This window comes from Candida tropicalis (assembly GCF_000006335.3).
Source record: "Candida tropicalis MYA-3404 genomic scaffold supercont3.9, whole genome shotgun sequence".
NCBI classification, from domain to species: Eukaryota; Fungi; Ascomycota; class Pichiomycetes; order Serinales; family Debaryomycetaceae; genus Candida; species Candida tropicalis.
The window spans coordinates 1-18156 of NW_003020061.1; the positions used below are offsets into that span (position 1 = coordinate 1).

The 18156-nt window shown below is 37.8% G+C and overlaps 12 protein-coding genes across 12 annotated transcripts; 8 read left to right on the forward strand and 4 right to left on the reverse strand. All coding sequences in view use genetic code 12, as the record gives it.

The window, feature by feature from the left end:
* Positions 1-80: 80 nt before the first annotated feature.
* CTRG_05565 (uncharacterized protein) lies at positions 81-1052 on the forward strand (the record flags this gene model as incomplete). The annotated part of the gene is made up of 1 exon (XM_002551221.1): positions 81-1052. One exon carries the CDS (start codon positions 81-83, stop codon positions 1050-1052), a length of 972 nt encoding a protein of 323 aa, XP_002551267.1.
* Positions 1053-1319, reverse strand: TIM8 (protein transporter; the record flags this gene model as incomplete). Its single annotated transcript, XM_002551222.1, has 1 exon — positions 1053-1319. The coding sequence occupies one exon, from the start codon at positions 1317-1319 to the stop codon at positions 1053-1055; it is 267 nt and encodes an 88-aa protein (XP_002551268.1).
* A 108-nt stretch (positions 1320-1427) lies between these two features.
* On the forward strand, positions 1428-1910 carry CTRG_05567 (uncharacterized protein; the record flags this gene model as incomplete). The annotated part of the gene is made up of 1 exon (XM_002551223.1): positions 1428-1910. The coding sequence occupies one exon, from the start codon at positions 1428-1430 to the stop codon at positions 1908-1910; it is 483 nt and encodes a 160-aa protein (XP_002551269.1).
* Positions 1911-2068: 158 nt separating this feature from the next.
* MRR2 (Mrr2p) lies at positions 2069-4195 on the forward strand (the record flags this gene model as incomplete). The annotated part of the gene is made up of 1 exon (XM_002551224.1): positions 2069-4195. One exon carries the CDS (start codon positions 2069-2071, stop codon positions 4193-4195), a length of 2127 nt encoding a protein of 708 aa, XP_002551270.1.
* CTRG_05569 (uncharacterized protein) lies at positions 4182-5645 on the reverse strand (the record flags this gene model as incomplete). The annotated part of the gene is made up of 1 exon (XM_002551225.1): positions 4182-5645. The coding sequence occupies one exon, from the start codon at positions 5643-5645 to the stop codon at positions 4182-4184; it is 1464 nt and encodes a 487-aa protein (XP_002551271.1).
* A 108-nt stretch (positions 5646-5753) lies between these two features.
* On the reverse strand, positions 5754-6854 carry FBP1 (fructose 1,6-bisphosphate 1-phosphatase; the record flags this gene model as incomplete). The annotated part of the gene is made up of 1 exon (XM_002551226.1): positions 5754-6854. The coding sequence occupies one exon, from the start codon at positions 6852-6854 to the stop codon at positions 5754-5756; it is 1101 nt and encodes a 366-aa protein (XP_002551272.1).
* Positions 6855-7564: 710 nt separating this feature from the next.
* On the forward strand, positions 7565-8527 carry CTRG_05571 (uncharacterized protein; the record flags this gene model as incomplete). Its single annotated transcript, XM_002551227.1, has 1 exon — positions 7565-8527. One exon carries the CDS (start codon positions 7565-7567, stop codon positions 8525-8527), a length of 963 nt encoding a protein of 320 aa, XP_002551273.1.
* A 79-nt stretch (positions 8528-8606) lies between these two features.
* Positions 8607-9911, forward strand: CTRG_05572 (initiator tRNA phosphoribosyl transferase family protein; the record flags this gene model as incomplete). Its single annotated transcript, XM_002551228.1, has 1 exon — positions 8607-9911. One exon carries the CDS (start codon positions 8607-8609, stop codon positions 9909-9911), a length of 1305 nt encoding a protein of 434 aa, XP_002551274.1.
* Positions 9912-10227: 316 nt separating this feature from the next.
* On the forward strand, positions 10228-11667 carry SEC61 (translocon subunit; the record flags this gene model as incomplete). Its single annotated transcript, XM_002551229.1, has 1 exon — positions 10228-11667. The coding sequence occupies one exon, from the start codon at positions 10228-10230 to the stop codon at positions 11665-11667; it is 1440 nt and encodes a 479-aa protein (XP_002551275.1).
* A 215-nt stretch (positions 11668-11882) lies between these two features.
* CTRG_05574 (uncharacterized protein) lies at positions 11883-12506 on the forward strand (the record flags this gene model as incomplete). The annotated part of the gene is made up of 1 exon (XM_002551230.1): positions 11883-12506. The coding sequence occupies one exon, from the start codon at positions 11883-11885 to the stop codon at positions 12504-12506; it is 624 nt and encodes a 207-aa protein (XP_002551276.1).
* Positions 12507-12608: 102 nt separating this feature from the next.
* STD1 (Std1p) lies at positions 12609-13634 on the reverse strand (the record flags this gene model as incomplete). The annotated part of the gene is made up of 1 exon (XM_002551231.1): positions 12609-13634. One exon carries the CDS (start codon positions 13632-13634, stop codon positions 12609-12611), a length of 1026 nt encoding a protein of 341 aa, XP_002551277.1.
* A 1291-nt stretch (positions 13635-14925) lies between these two features.
* Positions 14926-18009, forward strand: NUP159 (FG-nucleoporin; the record flags this gene model as incomplete). The annotated part of the gene is made up of 1 exon (XM_002551232.1): positions 14926-18009. One exon carries the CDS (start codon positions 14926-14928, stop codon positions 18007-18009), a length of 3084 nt encoding a protein of 1027 aa, XP_002551278.1.
* Positions 18010-18156: the final 147 nt, after the last annotated feature.

Here is an 18156-nt window from a genome sequence, read left to right on the forward strand (position 1 = left end):
AATGAGCAAAAAAAAAATTCCAGTTTTTATATTTTTCATTCCAGTTTTTATATTTTTTTTTTTCCATTTTCTCTCCCATAATGGATCAACTACTCGATACGTCACATGAACCAGGGTACTATACCTCTATTTTATCTTCCCTCAATGAATCACCTTCATTTGAACTAATCCGTGCATTATCCTACCATGCTGACCCATACCTCCCGTGGTGTTCACAGCAAAACACTCAGCTCGTCAAATCCATCATGGATACCATCAACTACCAACAATACATCCCCAATCTAATCCGTGAATTCAAATCTACACTGAAAAAGCTCACCAAGAATGGATTGAACAGAATGATATCAATTGAAAAAGAAAACCTAATACCTCTTTCCCAAGCGTGGTTTTTAATTGATTATGCTCATGACGACGAAATCACCATCCTCGTTATCCTACTTGTCATTGATGTACTTGGTCAAAGTATACCAAGCAAAATACAAGCTTTGGACCTTTTATCCCATTTACCTACCCTCAACAAATCACTAATTCCACAGTTAAAGAAATCCATTGCCGCTTGTCTTGTCCATGTTCCTCCTATAACTGCTGAAGATCAATCTTTATCTCTTCTTCAACGAGCATATTCTTGGATCAACAAGTTAAACGAAACCAAAATTGAATGTATACAAACCATCTCCACAATCCTATCCACCATCAACTCCCCAATTCGACCATTCCTACTTGAACAATTGTCTATATTCATCTCACGTGTGTCGACAGATATCTTTATCAGCACGTCAAAGATATTTTTCACCTTAAACCAACTACTAGTTGGGTTGGATACAACCACTGGTGATATCATTCTGCTGCTTAAAATACAAAAACAAATCATTGATCTCAACCACCCATTCATCGCCACCTATGCTTACGACTTTATCGGTGCATGGACACTCCTCCTGCGGCGAGAAGACGATGTTATCAAGAGACAAATCGAACAGAATGTAACCTCATTAAAGAAACTAGTAAACAATGACGCTGAAATTATAGAACTATGTACATATATAAACGTGTAATCAACGACCTTGTAATGCTTCAACAACTTTAATATTTGTATCCAAAAATCTGTTCAAACAGTTTCTAAGACAAGCTTCTTCTTGACCATCTAAACTACCACTGGTGATTGGTTTATCCTTGTTGCACTTTTTGAAACACATATCAGTGAAATTATGAATAGACAGTTGAACCTTGGATTTGGATTGTTCAGCTTCAACAAATTGCATGATTTCCTTTCTGGAAACCTCATCGAGGTTTTGAATAGCACTGGTGGATATAGTAGACATGGTTACTGCTGTTGAAAACGATTAATACAGATTGGAAAGCTAAAAAATTTTTTTCTTTTTTTTTTTTTTTTTTTGTTTTGTCTCTCTTTTCAGTTCCACCAATCAAACATGTCATTACGTAACAGATTACAAGATATCATTCAACAAGAAACTCCTACTAATGCTTACTCAAACCAGTTAAAGAAAGATATCAGCCGTGTTGAACAATTCACCAGGGACTGTGATCGGGTCTTGCCCACACTACATGATTCCGATTCAATTGATAAACAAATAATTGCGTTGTATGACACATATGGAAGAATCCCATATAATCACGATAAAAACGATACAATCAATACTGCAACTACATCTGTGATTCTACAAGAACTAATCAAAAAGTACACATCGCCCAAGCCACCTACAACCATCGACCTTTCATTCTTAATTGCCCAGCTTGAAGCTAACAACAAGGAAAAACAAAAAATGTTACAAACCTTACATGGCTCATTATCACCAGCCTTCGAATCACCATTAGAGTCTAAAGTTGAAGAAGCAAGCCAATTACAAACTGAATTAGATGAGTTTATCAAAGTAATCACTTCAAGGATATAAGTTATCATCGAGCTTTTTTCGCGGAATCGATCCTCCCCCCCCCCCCCCCACTGTTCAACAACGGGAAACAACAACAACAAAAAAAAAAAAAAATATTTCTCGTTTATCCTTTTTCCTTTTTCCTTTTTCCACACCTTGTTGCTAACTCCGTATAAGAAATGCTGAAACGAAATAGAGTTATATTCAGTTGTGATAGGTGTCGAAGACGCAAAATACGATGCAACAGGGAGAGCCCATGTGCTTCATGCAAAAATTTAAACCAACCATGTGTATACACCATATCCAAAGAAAGAGAATTGCAAATCAACATGAAAAAGTCAGATAAGCAAACGGCTAATCAAATTTTGGCCATCAAGCAAAGAATATCCAAGTTGGAAGGGAAATTGGAACTGCCAAAAGTCGATGCCATCAACTTCAGCAGATCATTTGATACAGGAGAGCCATTGCTGATTGGGTACCGTGTGTTTCCGTATATTCTACTCATGGCAAGAGATCCGGGGGCGGTGTTGTTATGGAGAGTTGCCTTCAATGATTTGGGTCTTAAAAAAGAGAACTTTGAAACTTCACAACTACTTCTGAGTCTTTCCTCCGAGCAGCGTCAACAATTGACCCAGAAAGCCAAGTATATTCGAGGTGAAGGGTATATCCCCGGTTTGGAAGAGGGCTGCACAATCGAACAGTTAAAACAAGTAGTGTGCAAAAACCCGTTGTTTGTGTTTTCAGGTGACTTTTCAGATCCATTGGCCTCTTTCTTTTCGTTGATTCCTCCAGCTTGGGTAAATGCCAAGCTATTGGACGCATTCTTCAAGTATATCTACCCAGTGATACCTATTGTCGACGAACAAGAGTTTCGCAGCTCACTAGACATTATTTTGGGTCCAGTGATAGAAGGTCAGTACATTAATTCCTTCCCCAATGTCCCGTCAGCTGAATCTTTGCCCATATTGGCGTTGTTTTTATTGATCCTCCGACTTACTTACTTGCAAGTACCAAATGCAACTACTTACGCCGTATCCTTTGATGCATTCCGAGCAGCAGAAACAATAATGAAGGAGTTCAATATCTACAAGTCCCCATCATTACCAGCACTTCAAGCAGAGATCATGTTGCGCTTCTACATCATTGTGTCACCGGAAATGCACACCCAAAGTTGGGTAACACAAATGACCGTTGGTTCTCTCGTGCACAGCTGCTACTCGCTTGGTCTTCACCGCGACCCAAAGTATTCCCGTGATACCAACCCCAGGTCCCAGAATTTGAAGCGAAGAATCTGGCATGTCTTGGTCAGGTTTGATATCATTGATTCAATGACTTTCCAAACAACTTTGGCCACAAATCCAGAAATTTATGATACACAACTCCCCGATACAAGCGTAACATACACCTCGGAAATGGAAAAGAAAATTAATCAGACATTTTGGGAGAGCGAAGAGTTGTTGTCCACTTTGCAACAAATAGTATCCATTGAGTTGCAAGTAAAACATGATACACCCATTTCGTTGGTTATTGGTCTACTAGAGAAAGCCGACAAGATATTGCAGAAACTTACCATTGAATATAGAAACCTTGAGTATGAAAGCGCCTTCCAAAGGGTGTTGATTTTCCTGGTCAAACTATTCTTGGCATATATGTACTACACTATCTACTTGTACAAACAGAACCCTCTACAGGACAAGTACCTCCTTCGAGCATTGGAAATTTTATTTGTTGAATTGGCCGAGTTTCGAAACAATTGTCCCATGTTGAGCCATTTCTACACCATCTATGTCCATTTTGTGCTAATGGTATCTCTTTGTCTAAGAACTAGAATTGAATGTATTACCAGCAGTCAAAATGGCGTTATGGCCCAGGACTTGCACGAGTGCACATCTTATTTGAAAAATATCACCTATGCAAAGATCAGAGAATTGGGCACACTTTCGCTTCTGCAAAAGTTTGCATGGCAGGTAAGGAATGTGTACAGCAATGCAGAGAAGGTTAAAGAACGAGCCGGTGCAGTATTAACAAGTGTTCCAGATCTTGTTCAGAAAGCTTCATACCCTCTCCCGGTGAAAGAAATCAACGGTTTTCTCAAAAAATACATTAAAACAAGAGAAATACAGGCCGCCAAGTCGTTAGGGGAGACTGAAATGGATCTTTTAGATGAGCTTCAATGTCAGAATTTCTGGAATGCTATGGATGCTATACAACTGGAAGAAATGGTATCCAACACCTGGATAGATCGAATCAAGGTTGTAAACTTTGGGTTAGACTTGGATTTTTGGGACTTTTTTAAAACTTCTTGAAGCCACGTTTAAACCATAATCTCCATGCTATAAGTACTAATATACAACTGACGCCTAATGAACTTGCGGTCAAGTAAAAGTATCGCTGTAAGCATGTAGAACAAGAGTCGGCGTTTTTACCATACAACATGGAAAACAACACCGATCCTGTTGCTGGAGCAACCATAAATGAACCCCAGGTTGAGCCCATGATATCAATCCCCCAAATAGATGCAACGATGGTAGGATAAAGTGTAAACATACCCCCATAAGCAGCCCCGTTTAATATGGCCGATGTTTCAGTCAATTGGCCCATAAGACCAACGACAACAATAAACAACAACAACCACACACGACAGATGTATTTAGACAAATAATCCGACAACACACCCAATACAAGCCTAGCCACGGTTGATGATGCCGCCATAAGACTGACTTGGTTCGATAAATCTGCGTGATTGCTATGTTTCAATATGGAACTGAGATTATTCTGGTAACTTTCCATCGGACCAATATTCAAGATCAACGATACTAATAAAATCCACGCCGATGGATCCTTCAAAAATCTTATAAATCTCTGGTGATGGTTTGGTGGTTCTAAAGATCTTGTTGGGGTGAGTTCAAGTAATGGCGATTCTTCATCAGTAGAATCAACGTCATCTTCCGGAGCAGCTATGTTGAACAACAACTCCAGTTCCACAATGACAATTGAACTTGAAATAAAACTAAGTATCCCCACAATCAAATAAAGCCAGCCAAAAACCAGAAACACAACCTTAAGATTCAAATACCCACCTTGGTGGAAACAGTCCAATTTCAAAAGCTGGGCTCCAATTAATGCCGACAAACCATAACATGTGATTGGTAATGAAATGGCCAACCCTTTATGATCAGGATAGATTCTAGCACATGTAATCAAGCTGGAGAAATATAACGATGATGTTGCTAATCCAATAAAACAAAATGTGATACAATACCCGTAGATCGAAGTTACTTTCAAACTCACCAAGTAACTATTGACAAAATAACTCGGACAAAAGAACCAAATCAGGAATAATGACAATAATGCTGGGCCATATGAATCTGCAAGGTACCCCAAAACTGGCAAGCAAAAGTACATTCCAAGGGCCGATAACGACGCTATAGAATTTATTTGAAGATATGACAATCCTAGTAAATCATGGAATGACGCTGTGTATAATGTGAATAACAAAATAGATCCAGCCACAAGACACGAAAGAAGGGAGAATAAAAATGCTAGTTTCTTTAGATTATCTAAGGCAATATGTTGCGATAAATATTTTTTTATACTATGAGATACATGGTGAAGATGTTTGTGCATGGCTACAGATCTAGTACTTCTAGTAGATCTGATAGTTGGTGGATGATATTCATCATCACAAACTTTCCGTTTTATTTTTTCTTTTTTTTTTTTTTTTTGCTTGTTGCTCTCTGTCAATGTGGTGGCCATTCACCGGATAAAAGGAGAAGGGTTTTTGTGTTCTCCCCCACTGTGTGTCTCATAAACATTTATGGGACATAAATAATCATATATATTTTTCGTGTGATCTTGTATCAACTATTTAAGAAATTCTAAAAACTTTTCAACTTCACCTTTGGAGCCAATAACAATAGAACTCTTTTCGTGAATGGATTTTGGAACAATATCTAAGATTCTGTCACCTTCAATAGTAACACCAAGACCACCAGCTTGTTCAACAAGGAAACTCATTGGGTTACTTTCATAAAGTAATCTTAATTTAAGTGTTGGATAAAGGAAAATACCTCCATATAATAAAGTACGGTGGATATCAGCAACCATGGACCCAATGTATCTAGCAGAATAACCGTCATCTTTAAGGTGGTCCAAGTAGGCTCTGACTTGTTTGTTGAACTTCTTAGCATAACCTTCGTTAAGAGAGTAGATCTTTCTGGTGTTTGGAATTCTAACATTTGGATGAGTAAGGATGAATTCTCCCAATTGAGTATCCAAAGTGAACATGTTGACACCGTGTCCAGTAGTCAATGCCAAGTGTGCAGAAGCACCATACATGGTATAACCAGCAGCAACCAATTCTTTACCTGGTCTCAAGACATCAGCAATAGATCCAGAAGAACCATCTTGTAATTTGTAGACACCGAAAATTGTACCAACAGAGACACCAGCATCAATATTGGAAGAACCATCGATTGGATCAGTACAAACAGCATAAGTACCACCACCTGGGAAAATAATAAGATCTTCTTGTTCTTCTGAAACCAAGACCTTGACATTGTTGGAAGATCTCATGGCATTGATGAAAATTTCGTCACCAATGACATCCAATTTCTTTTGAACGTCACCGGTAGAATTAGCTGACCCAGAAACACCAATAAGATTAACCAATTCGGCTCTTCTGATGTTATGCGCAATGAATTTAAAAGCAAATTGAAGGGCATTCAACAATAATGACAATTCACCAGTAGCGGTTGGAGCAACGTTTTGTTGTTCTTGTAAAATGAAACGTGTTAATGTGATAATGTCAGTATCGACATTCATTTGTTTGGCAATTGTGTCATTAGCTTCAGACATCGTGGAATATATAATTAAGAAGGAAGGATAAAATAAACAATAATGATAAAAAGAAAAAGAAAGATAGAAAAAAAAAAAGTGTTCAACTGAAATAAAAAAAAATTGCATTGGTACCCCATACTTTTTATAGTCCAACGGCGTAATGTGTATTTTTCCTATTTCCTGTATTTCCCGAGAATGGATAGAAGGGGGAAGTAAAAAAAAAAAACAACCCCGGGGTACTGTTCTGCAAGTGACATAATGATTTTTTTTTCCTCGTGCTCTTTTTTTATTTTGACTTTTTCCTCTTACTAAAAATTTACATATAAAATCAAAGTTTCACAACCAGTAAGTAGTTCAATAGTAATGGTTACAAATGGGAAAATACAAAAATCTTATTAATCCGAAGTTGTATTTTCTCCCTTGTGATTTAATGGAAAATCGGATTAGTAGTTAATACGGGCTGTTGTGACAGGTTGGTTTTGTTTTATCCACTATCTATGGCAACATTTTACAGTAAGATTTTTGCGTCTTTGGGCAGACTCTAAAACCCGAGATAACTCTATGGTCACATTTTTTTTTTTTGTTTTTTGGACTTGCTTTACATGAGAGTTGTTTTTAGGTTGAACAAAAATAAAGGCATCCAATGTTCAGGGTTGTTCGAAGTAGTCGGAATTTAAAAACCGGCTTATGCCTCCACGTGACCAGAAAATCGTGCACCAGATCAATGTAGTTGACTTTTTCTTTTTTCTTTTTTTTTTTTCCTTTCGCTGTTCACTTTGTTTAACTTCACTTTTATGTGACAACTCATGAGAGGTCCATAACCTAATTAATCAGACATGGGGTTATCATCTATCCTACTGAGAATCGAGAAAAAGGGAAAAGTTGAACTGGCCAAACCGGTAACTCCCTCTACTAATAATGGAAAACCTTCTGCCACGAAAACCGAGCATCGAAGACCAACACCTAATCGTCCCATAGATCCAGTGGTGGCCAGATTGAAAGAGAAACGACGATTGGAAAGAGAAGAGAAAGAACGTGCAGAAAGAGAAAGAAAGGGGTTGAAGCCGGTCCAGAAGAAGTCAACTGCAAACAAAAGTACTACAGGTAGAAGTGCTCCCCGCCAGAAACAACAAGTCACGTCCCAGCAGAATAGAGCAGCAGCATCACAAGCACTACCTCCACGTCCAGCACCAAAGAAACAATTGAATTATGCTGAGTTGATGAAAAAGGCGTCGGCTATCAATACGGAGAAACTTTCTATAAATCTTTTGAACAAGAGCAAGTCCCCAGAAGCTGAGCAACAACGAAAGAGTGCTTCGCCAGTGCCACCCAAACCTACTCCGCATAAACCAACAGGGACATCAGTGAAACCAGTGAAGAAACAAACTTCAGTTCCAGCACCACGTCCTCCGAAGCTAGTGGTCAGAACACCATTACCTACACGACAACCGTCAAACAAGATCAAAGAGAGATTAGAACAGAAGAAAATGGCCAAGTCTGTGCACGAGAGAGATGATTACGACGATGACGATGATTTGGATTCGTTTGTTGAAGACGACGAGGAGGAGGAGGATGACTATAACGATAATCATAGAAGTGAGATCTGGGCCATGTTCAATAGAGGAAAGAAACGGTCGTATTATGCAGATGACTACGACTCGGACGACATGGAGGCAACGGGAGCTGAGATTTTTGACGAAGAGTTTCAATCCAGATTGGACGCTGAAATGGAAGATCGTAAAGAAATGGAGCGAGAAAAGAGGTTGCAAGCTTTGAAGAAAAAGAGATTAGGTAGATGATATATAGATCAATACAGGACAAAGAGAAAGAAGGAAAAAAAAAAAAAAAAACTTATTTACACCTCTGTTCACCTCTTTGATGACCTTCACACAACCAATTTTCAATGTCAACAACGATATCAATGAGATCAACAAGGACTTGAAGAAGTCACTGTTGTCGTTGAAAAACCGACTCCAGTCGATTCTCCATGACTACCAATTTGTCAAAGCTGTGCATCACGCAATTGAGTACCCACTAGTTGCGAACGAACGATGCGGCACATGGTATGTGCCTCCGAAAGAGAGACAAGATACATGTTATTTCAAGTCAACTGATGGGCATACAAATGTGTGGACATTTTCCTTGCGTCGACTCAACTTGCACTTGCTCCCACTTATTGAATCGTCAGGTGGGGTCACAGTTGTGGATTCAACACGAAGAGGAAAACTAATGCCTGATGCGTTACTGAAAACCATCCCCATATGGTGTGCCGTTGTCAACTCGGTGCTCTACCGAGAAGGGGACTGGTTGAAGACTCCATTGTCGATGGTATCTGAAAGCGAACACAACTCAATCAACAAACTCATTCCCTCCTTCGTGGCGGAGGTCAAACGCATGGGGTTGCTTGATGGGTGTGAAAGGTTGCAGAAACCGTTGGTTCCAACCTGGTATTACCCATCATGTGGGGAGCAATCCATAGATGATTCGGTCTACAATATCTGTTGTGTCTCTGCGAGCAGAAAGGTTGATGTACACAAACAAGTCAATGTCAACTCGACAATATCCTTTGACTATGTTCAAGGCTCAGCAGACGACCATGAACTCTGGGCCCCCAGCCACTTAAGAGCTGATGTATTTTGGGATGTGTGTGATAAAATCACTCATGACGGATATATCACTATAGGAGATTCTGAACTCGAAGAGATTATCAATGGTTACAAACAGTCCCTGGGGTCCTTGGATGCACACTCACTAGGAGAGACTGGTATAACAGTTGGGAAAATTGAAAGTGACATACCGTATAGTCTACTCAATCCAGACGCCACGACCATTGTCTTTCATGAACAGTACTCGGTTGTTGATATTCCAGAAACCAAGTCGGTCGTGCACCATAGAATATCCAATAACAAAAAGGGTGCCAATATTCTCAGATCCATCCTTCCGCAATTACCATTAACAGTTCCTTGTACTATTCTATGTGATTCTGGTCGCGATATGAGTGTGGGGATTGCTATCATTTTGTTATGTTTGAATTTCGACTTGGATTGGAAGAGAACTACAGAACCACCAAAAATCACCAAAACTTTGATCAAACAGCATTTGAGTAAAGTCTCACACGTATGTAGAGCCAACCCAAGTAGAAGTACTCTTCAAAGTGTCAATACTTATTTATTCTCGCTATGAACAAACGGCTGTACTAATCCCAGCAATTTATCCGCGCACATTGTTTCATATACTTCCCTTTTCAGAAGTCAACAAATTAGATCTAAATTTTTTTTCAATATTTTTTTTTTTTTTTTCTCTTTTTAACTCGTTGTCTCTTTCGCACTATTGACGTGTTCGGTTGTGAAATAATTTTTCACTTAGTTGTCCTGTTAATTGTAAAACACCAGTTTTTTTGTTCTTTTTTTTTTTTTCTTTGCTCACTATTTATTTCTTCCAACCTCCATATATTCTTTTTCTTCTTGTTAAATCAATCACCAACTAGAGTTTAACTACTATGAGTGGATTCCGTGTATTAGATTTAGTGAAACCTTTCAGTCCCTTCTTACCAGAAGTCATTGCTCCAGAACGTAAAGTTCAGTTCCAACAACGTGTGATGTGGACGATCATTACTTTGTTGATTTTCTTGGTTATGTCCGAAATCCCATTATATGGTATTGTTTCTAGTGATTCCAGTGATCCATTATTCTGGTTGAGAATGATGTTGGCTTCCAATAGAGGTACCTTAATGGAATTGGGTATTTCTCCAATTATTTCCTCCGGTATGTTGTTCCAATTGTTACAAGGTACCAAGATTATCCATGTTGATATGCAAAACAAGAATGATAGAGAAACTTTCCAAACTGCTCAAAAATTGTTGGCCATGTTGTTGGCTGTTGGTCAAGCCACCGTCTATGTCTTGACTGGTATGTACGGTAGACCAAGTGACTTGGGTTTTGGTGTTTGTTTGTTGTTGATCTTGCAATTGGTCTTTGCCAGTACCATTGTTATTTTGTTAGATGAATTGTTACAAAAGGGTTATGGTTTAGGTAGTGGTGTTTCCTTATTCACTGCCACCAACACTTGTGAACAAGTCTTCTGGAAAGCTTTTGCACCAACCACTTCTTCTTCCGCTAAAGGAACTGAATTTGATGGTGCTGTTGTTGCTATGTTCCACTTGTTGGGTTCTAGAAAGGACAAAAAGAGAGCTTTGATTGAAGCTTTCTACAGACCAAACTTGCCAAACATGTTCCAATTGTTGGCCACCTTGGTTGTTTTCTTCACTGTTGTCTACTTGCAAGGTTTCAGAATTGAATTGCCAATGAAATCCACCAGACAACGAGGACCATATGGTATGTACCCAATTAGATTGTTCTACACTTCAAACATTCCAATTATGTTGCAAAGCGCCTTGTCCTCCAACATTTTCATTATTTCTCAATTATTATTCATGAGATGGCCAAACAACTTGTTTATCAAATTATTGGGTACTTGGGACGCCAGACCAGGTTCTTCCCAATTGTACGCCAACGGTGGTTTAGCTTACTACATTCAACCACCATTCAGCTTTACTGAAGCTTTGTTGGACCCAATCAAGACCACCATTTACATTGCCTTTGTCTTGGGCTCCTGTGCTGTTTTCTCCACCACCTGGATTGAAATCAGTGGTACTTCTCCAAGAGACGTTGCCAAACAATTCAAGGAACAAGGTTTGGTTATTGCTGGTCACAGAGACACTTCTGCCTACAAGGAATTGAAGAAAATCATCCCAGTTGCTGCTGCCTTTGGTGGTGCCACCATTGGTGCTTTATCTGTTGTTTGTGATTTGATGGGTACTTTGGGTTCTGGTACTTCTATTTTGTTGGCTGTCACTACCATTTACGGTTACTATGAATTGGCTGTCAAAGAAGGTGGATTCAGCAAATCACTTGTCAGTGGATTCTCTGACGGTATTTAGAGAAGAAGAAGTAGGAATAAAAAAAAAATTACATTATATATATATATATATATATATCACAGTATCATTTCCAATTTTTGTATTTTATAGTATATTTGTACAGTATTTTTTCACAAAGTAAAAGAAAAAATATATATCACCGAAAAAAAAAAATTGTACTAAGTCTTCTCCCCTTTTTCTTTTTGGTCATTGCCTCATCGCTTTAATATTAACCTATGCCAAACGATATACATACCATACCTGAAAGCTCAGAAACTGAGTCTTTTAGTGAGAGATACCACAGTCAAGAAGATAGCACGACTCTAGATGACTTGTTTGCTGAACTTGAAAAAGAAACCCAGACATCCATTCCAATTGAAGATTATAGATCCATTGAAAAATCCATTAGAAACTTGCCTAAAATAAAAGAAAATTTGGTGCTGAAGTCAAAGAAAGAATCCATAAAGATATACGATCCTATAGTTGTACCAAAAAAGCAAACGGAAACCACGGATGCAAGATGGTTCAACATGAAGCAGCCGGAAATGACACCCGAAATCAAGAGAGATTTACAAATTATTAAACAAAGAAGTGCTTTGGATCCAAAAAGACACTATAAGAAAGATAAGTGGGAAATCCCAAAGTATTTTCAAATGGGAACAATTATTGAAGGTAATACTGAATTCTATTCTGCAAGATTAAAGAAGAAAGAAAGAGGTAAAACAATGGTGGAAGAGTTACTTAATGACGATAATACTAAAAAATATTTTAAAAGAAAGTATCACGAAATTCAAGAAACAAAGACTAGTGGTAGAAAAGGACACTATAAAAAGGTCAAGAATGCTAGAAAAAAGTACTAGATTGTACAACTTATACATACATATATATATATACACATCTGTATTTGACTTATTTACTCTCTCTTTTTTTAAAAAAAAAAAAAAACTTTACTTGTATCCCCCTTATAAACCAGCACGTTTGAAAACATCCAGACGAACTTGTTCCCAGAGTATTTTCTTGTCCTCTTTGGATATCTTGACTTTTTTACCAGACTGTTCGGCTTTTAAGGAAGATTTGTACTCTTCCACTTTCATTTTATACTCATGAGCTGTTGTTGCAGCAGCAGCAAGGTTGATTAGATAGTTTCGAATTGCAATCTCCTTGAACTTGAACTTTAAGAATGAATGGTCGGGGCTGATTGAAGATGATGAACCTGCATCACTATTTATTTGTAAAAGCCGACTTTGTTTAACTGAGATTTCGGCAACTGATTTCTTGAAACTTGCATCCAAGTTGTGTTCTTGATATAGATTTGAAGAAAACAATGTATATATAAGCTCCTTGTCCGAAATATGAGGTTGAATGAGAATAATGTGGCAAACAGTTGCTAAATCACCAATCAATTGTGGTAATGCGTTCTGGTTATATGGGGTATCGGTTGATGTTAGTTGTGGTAATTGAGTCAATATTAATTTGCATCTAGTAACATTTAAGTTCCAATCTATTAATGATTCAGGTACATTCTGATATTGCAAGTCGGATCCAAGCGATATTTTGTACATCTCTTCTACGTCAACGCTGCCGTTGAGAATATTTGGATTGTTCATATTATTCTGCATGGAAACGGTCTTGAAGTGATTTTCATGTAATACTATATCATTGACCAATTGTTCAACAGTGGTGGATACCGGTTCCAGGTCCTCTGGAATAGTGGCTGTTGATGTGGAGTAAATGGACGGAGCCGACCGAACTGAACGTTTACCACCAGTAATAGACGAAAATATGGACGACGATGATGACATGGACCTATGCAGCAGCAGTTGACGTCGGTTCTGGAGAAACTGCAGCGGCGCTGAACGTATAGATTGAGCTGAATTTGACGTTATAACTGGTAATTGCTTGTAGATGGCATTTCTCGCATTATCTTTAAAATACGTTGGTGCCGAGTTCTTCTGGGCAGAGCCATTAGTGAATGGTGATCCAAACATGGCAAAGGGTTGGTTTGATTAAAAACTTTGTCCAGATAATTGTGGGTACTAATAACAGTTGAGGAGTACTTAAAATGCTTTCTTGGATTTTTTTTTTCTCCTTCGATTGGATATGAACTGAATTTTTGTATGTTTTTTTTTTTCTATCTTTCTGTTAGATTTTTCTTTTTTTTTCCTTTCGTCTCTTGTATTCTATTGTTCAAAGATTGAACGGATATTAAATTCTATAACTTGACAAAATAAAAGTAAACTCCTAAGTATACTGAAAGATATAAAAAAAAAAACTCAGGTTGTGCTTTTTCTTGTCTTGAAAAAGATGACTAGGAGTAAATTGATGTATTTATAATAGGAGAAACAAAAAAAAAGCAAGTAGAGAAATATAGTCAAGTAAAAATTATTCCATGATTTTTAGTCGGAAATTTATTCGGAAATTTTGTCTGCGTTTTTGTAAATATGCCGTTCATACTTTTATTTTCTTTTTCTTTTTTATTTGTTGGCTGACCTTCTCTCTTATTTTTCTGTTTCTCGCCCCCAATGGGGTAAGCCCTCCCCCACTTAGTTAAGCCGCTCGGCATAATATTCCCCTTCGGAAAAACTCAATTCATGCATGCTATCCTTCATGAGGCAGGATTCCTGGAAAAACTAAGTGGAATTACTAACCATTAGTTAACGGAAATTTGTATCTGTGTACAAAAATTTTTTGCTTTGTTCACAATTTACAAGATTTGACCTGCCATCCCCCCGGACAAAACACAAATCCCCCAATACCAGTAGGTATTATAATTGTCAAATCACAAGAAAATAAAAATGGGGGTGATTTAAGAACGTTTATTATATATGGCATTAATATTCAATAACTATTGATTTGTTTGGTCCATGAAATTGTAATGAATGAAGTCACTTGATTGGTTTCTATACTTCATATTGTAAATCTTTGTGAATTAGAAATATCATATATTTAAACGAACCTAAAAGTCAAGTTTTACAACAAAAATTCATCAAAGACTCACCAAAAAAAAAAAAAATTTAGAAAATCAAAAATAAAAGAAAATAAACTATTTTCAAACATCACATTATACTATGACCATATTCATTAGGTACTATTTTGTCTCTATTATCATAAGACTATTTTAAATGCTATCACACAAGGTCGTGTACTCACTACCAGATATTTGCAAGATTTTTTTTTTCTTTCAGTTTACAAACTCTCGGTTTGATCATCTGAAGTAAAAACATCGTCTTTATCAAACAAGAAGAAAAATAAGTCTGCTACACCTTGTCTACATCATCAATGTCTGTTGAAGAAACTATATCGGAAGATTTGGGGTTTAAATTGAACACACAAGAACACGGTGTTTCTGTTTTTGATCCATTGGATTTAGAGAGCCTTGGTGGTAAATCATTAAAGTTGCTTGCCGTTCATGACGATTTGATTGTGGCATCCAATGGTAAGTCATTGAAAGTTTTACTTCCTAATAATCTAGAAAATAGCACTACCATTGGTGATGACTTTAATATAACTCAATTGCACTTTGTTGGGAATGACTTATATGTGTTAGATGACGTCAACATCAAGAAATTGTCAGTTGATCAACTTCGTAACAAAGACTATTCTTTTCAAACACTCCAATCTGGATATATTGACATTGCTCCTTCATCTTCAGGAATATTGGCGTTAGATTCATCTTATGAATTGTATTTGGATTCTAAGAAAGTGGCCACTAATGTGTCTGCATTTTGTTGGACAAAATCACTGTATGTTTATGCCATAAAGGATAGGCCGTTAGAAATCAAGAACAAAAAAATTGACTTGGAGGGTATGTCTGGATTTTACATTGCAGATATGTTTGCTGTCAGTGAAAAGTATTTATTTGTTGCATATGACAGAGTTGATGCCGAACTAGATGACCATGAAGTGACAACATATTTGTTAGAAGAACATGATGATAAGTATACCGCCATAGATATTGATATAGCACCGGCATTTAGTTCTACTGCCAGATCCATGACCAATTATCATGCTACTTTATCACACTGGCATGAAAATGAAAATCTTTCATTGATCACGTCCTCATTGGCCACAGACATTGGGATATTGGAAACGGAAACCCTCCAAATTTATGGCCAGTCTGAAGATATTAATCGTGCTCAATTCCCATTGGACGAAGAAACTGGTGATGACTGTTCACCTGTTGGTTTTGCCCTTTCATTGCACGAGTTTTCATCGAAGGTGGTAGAGCCATGTCCTGGTGTTGATGACGTGACGGGAAAATTACCAAGACTCTATGTTTTACTTCATACCGGTAGTTTAGTATCATGGTGGATCTTCCACAAGGCGGGTATTTTAAATGACACATTATCATTACAAAAAGCAGTGGAATATTCAATACCAAAGGAAATGGAACAACCACTTGGTGAAAGTTTGGCCGCTGAAGTGAAACAAGAAGAACCGAAGAAAGTTGACAATCCATTTGGGTCAACAGCGGCAAGTGCGTTCGGTGGATTCAGCACTCCTAAAACTGCCAATACTAGTATAGCTAAATCAGACTCGCAAACCTCACAAGGACCTACTCTGTTCGGAAAGACTTCTGCATTTGGAAGCTCAGGTTTTGGATCAACTGGTTTTGGATCAAGTGATAGCCTGAAACAAAGAGGAACATCTGCTTTTGGAAATACGGGTTTTGGTAGCACTAGTTTTGGAAGCTCAGGTTTTGGAAGCTCAGGTTTTGGACAAACGTCCTCAGCTGCACCATCTGGGTTTGGTCAAAGTGGATTTGGGAAACTGACAATGTCCGCGTCTTCTGGATTTGCCAAGTTTGCAAACTCTAAGAACTCAATCTTTGGCCCTAATGAAAAAGCAGAATCACCATTTGGTGATACACAAAAGAAAGAAGCATCACCATTTGGTAAAGCTACAGAATCACCATTTGGTAAAGCTACAGAATCACCATTTGGTAAAGCTACAGAATCACCATTTGGTAAAACTACAGAATCGCCATTTGGTAAAGCTACAGAATCACCATTTGGTAAAACTACAGAATCACCATTTGGTAAAACTACAGAATCGCCATTTGGTGATACACAAAAGAAAGAAGCATCACCATTTGGTAAAGCTACAGAATCGCCATTTGGAAAAGCTACAGAATCACCATTTGGTAAAGCTGTTGACTTGCCATTTGGAAAATTGAACAAGTCGACAGTGCCACCATTAAAGGAAATTACCAAGAAGGAAGAATCACCGTTCAGAGGGTTTGGAATGAAGGAAGAACCAACAGAACGTAAAACAGAAAAAGAAGCATCACGTGAAACAAAGAAGGAAAACACCTCCGTTGAGTTTTCTGCTACAAATGTACTTGCTGGTAGTCCATTTTCAGAGAGAGCCAAATCATCCCTTGATGATTCCCCATTCAAGGAGCTTGTGAAGTCAGAAGTGGAAGATGAGGAAGAAGTGGAAACGGACGAGAATGCCTTTGAGTCGGATGTGGAGTCAGAAGATGTATCGTTAGAACAATCAGATTCCATTGAAGATTTGAATCGATTTGAAGATGTGACTATTCATGAAAGTGAGCTTGAATCCTTAAGTGATCAAGCACAATCTACCAAAAAGGAAATCGAAGAGATAAAAGATGTTACCCAGAAGGTCAAAGAAGTAAAACTTGAATCAAAGCCAGCTGAGTTTTTGACATTTGCCGGGTTTACAAAACCAATTGTCAATTCATCTTCAAACGAAATTGTTAAAGAGACTATCAAGATTATTGCAAACACTGAAGGTAATTTACAAATTGCTGCTGAGAATGGAAATTTATTAAACTCGTACATCGATGGACAGCAAGACAACTTTGTGCCGGTTGATAGCCTTGAGTTGGCACAAACAAGAGTACCGCTTGTTGAAAGAACGCACGAGTTGGAGTTGCAATTATCCCAGTTGAACAAGTTAGGCTCCAACATTCAACAGAGTTACACTGAAAAGACCAAGATTGACAAGCTCTACAGTCAATTGGCTTTGATTGCCGAGAACAAGGTAGAAAACACACCGGTGCTCAAGAGTCGTCCATTAGATGTGAAGGACGATTGCATGAGAACACAATTACGCAAAAAGTTGGCTCAAATCAAAAGTGACGAGCAAAAATTGTTAACGATGCTAATGCCATTGAAGGCCAAAAACTCCATGAATTCCCATACTATTGACAATATTGAAAGAATTGTTTTCCAGATTAATGAACAGATCTTGGATCGCACTGAGGCAGTTGACAATTTAGTTTCCCAGTTGGATAAATTGGAAATTGAACCAAAGAAAGAAATTACTGTATCATCAAATTCTTCTAAATTGAAGTTAAGAAGGAAGTTAAAACAAACTAAAACAATTATGTATTAGAGTGTTTATAAGTTTATGTGTAGCGGAGAGACTATAGTACAATATTTTACCATTACAAAACGGCGCGCGGCCAGCACACACGACCCTTGATCGTTTGTGATTGTTTTCTTTGTTTTGATTTTTCTGTTACAGTATTTTTTTTTTCTT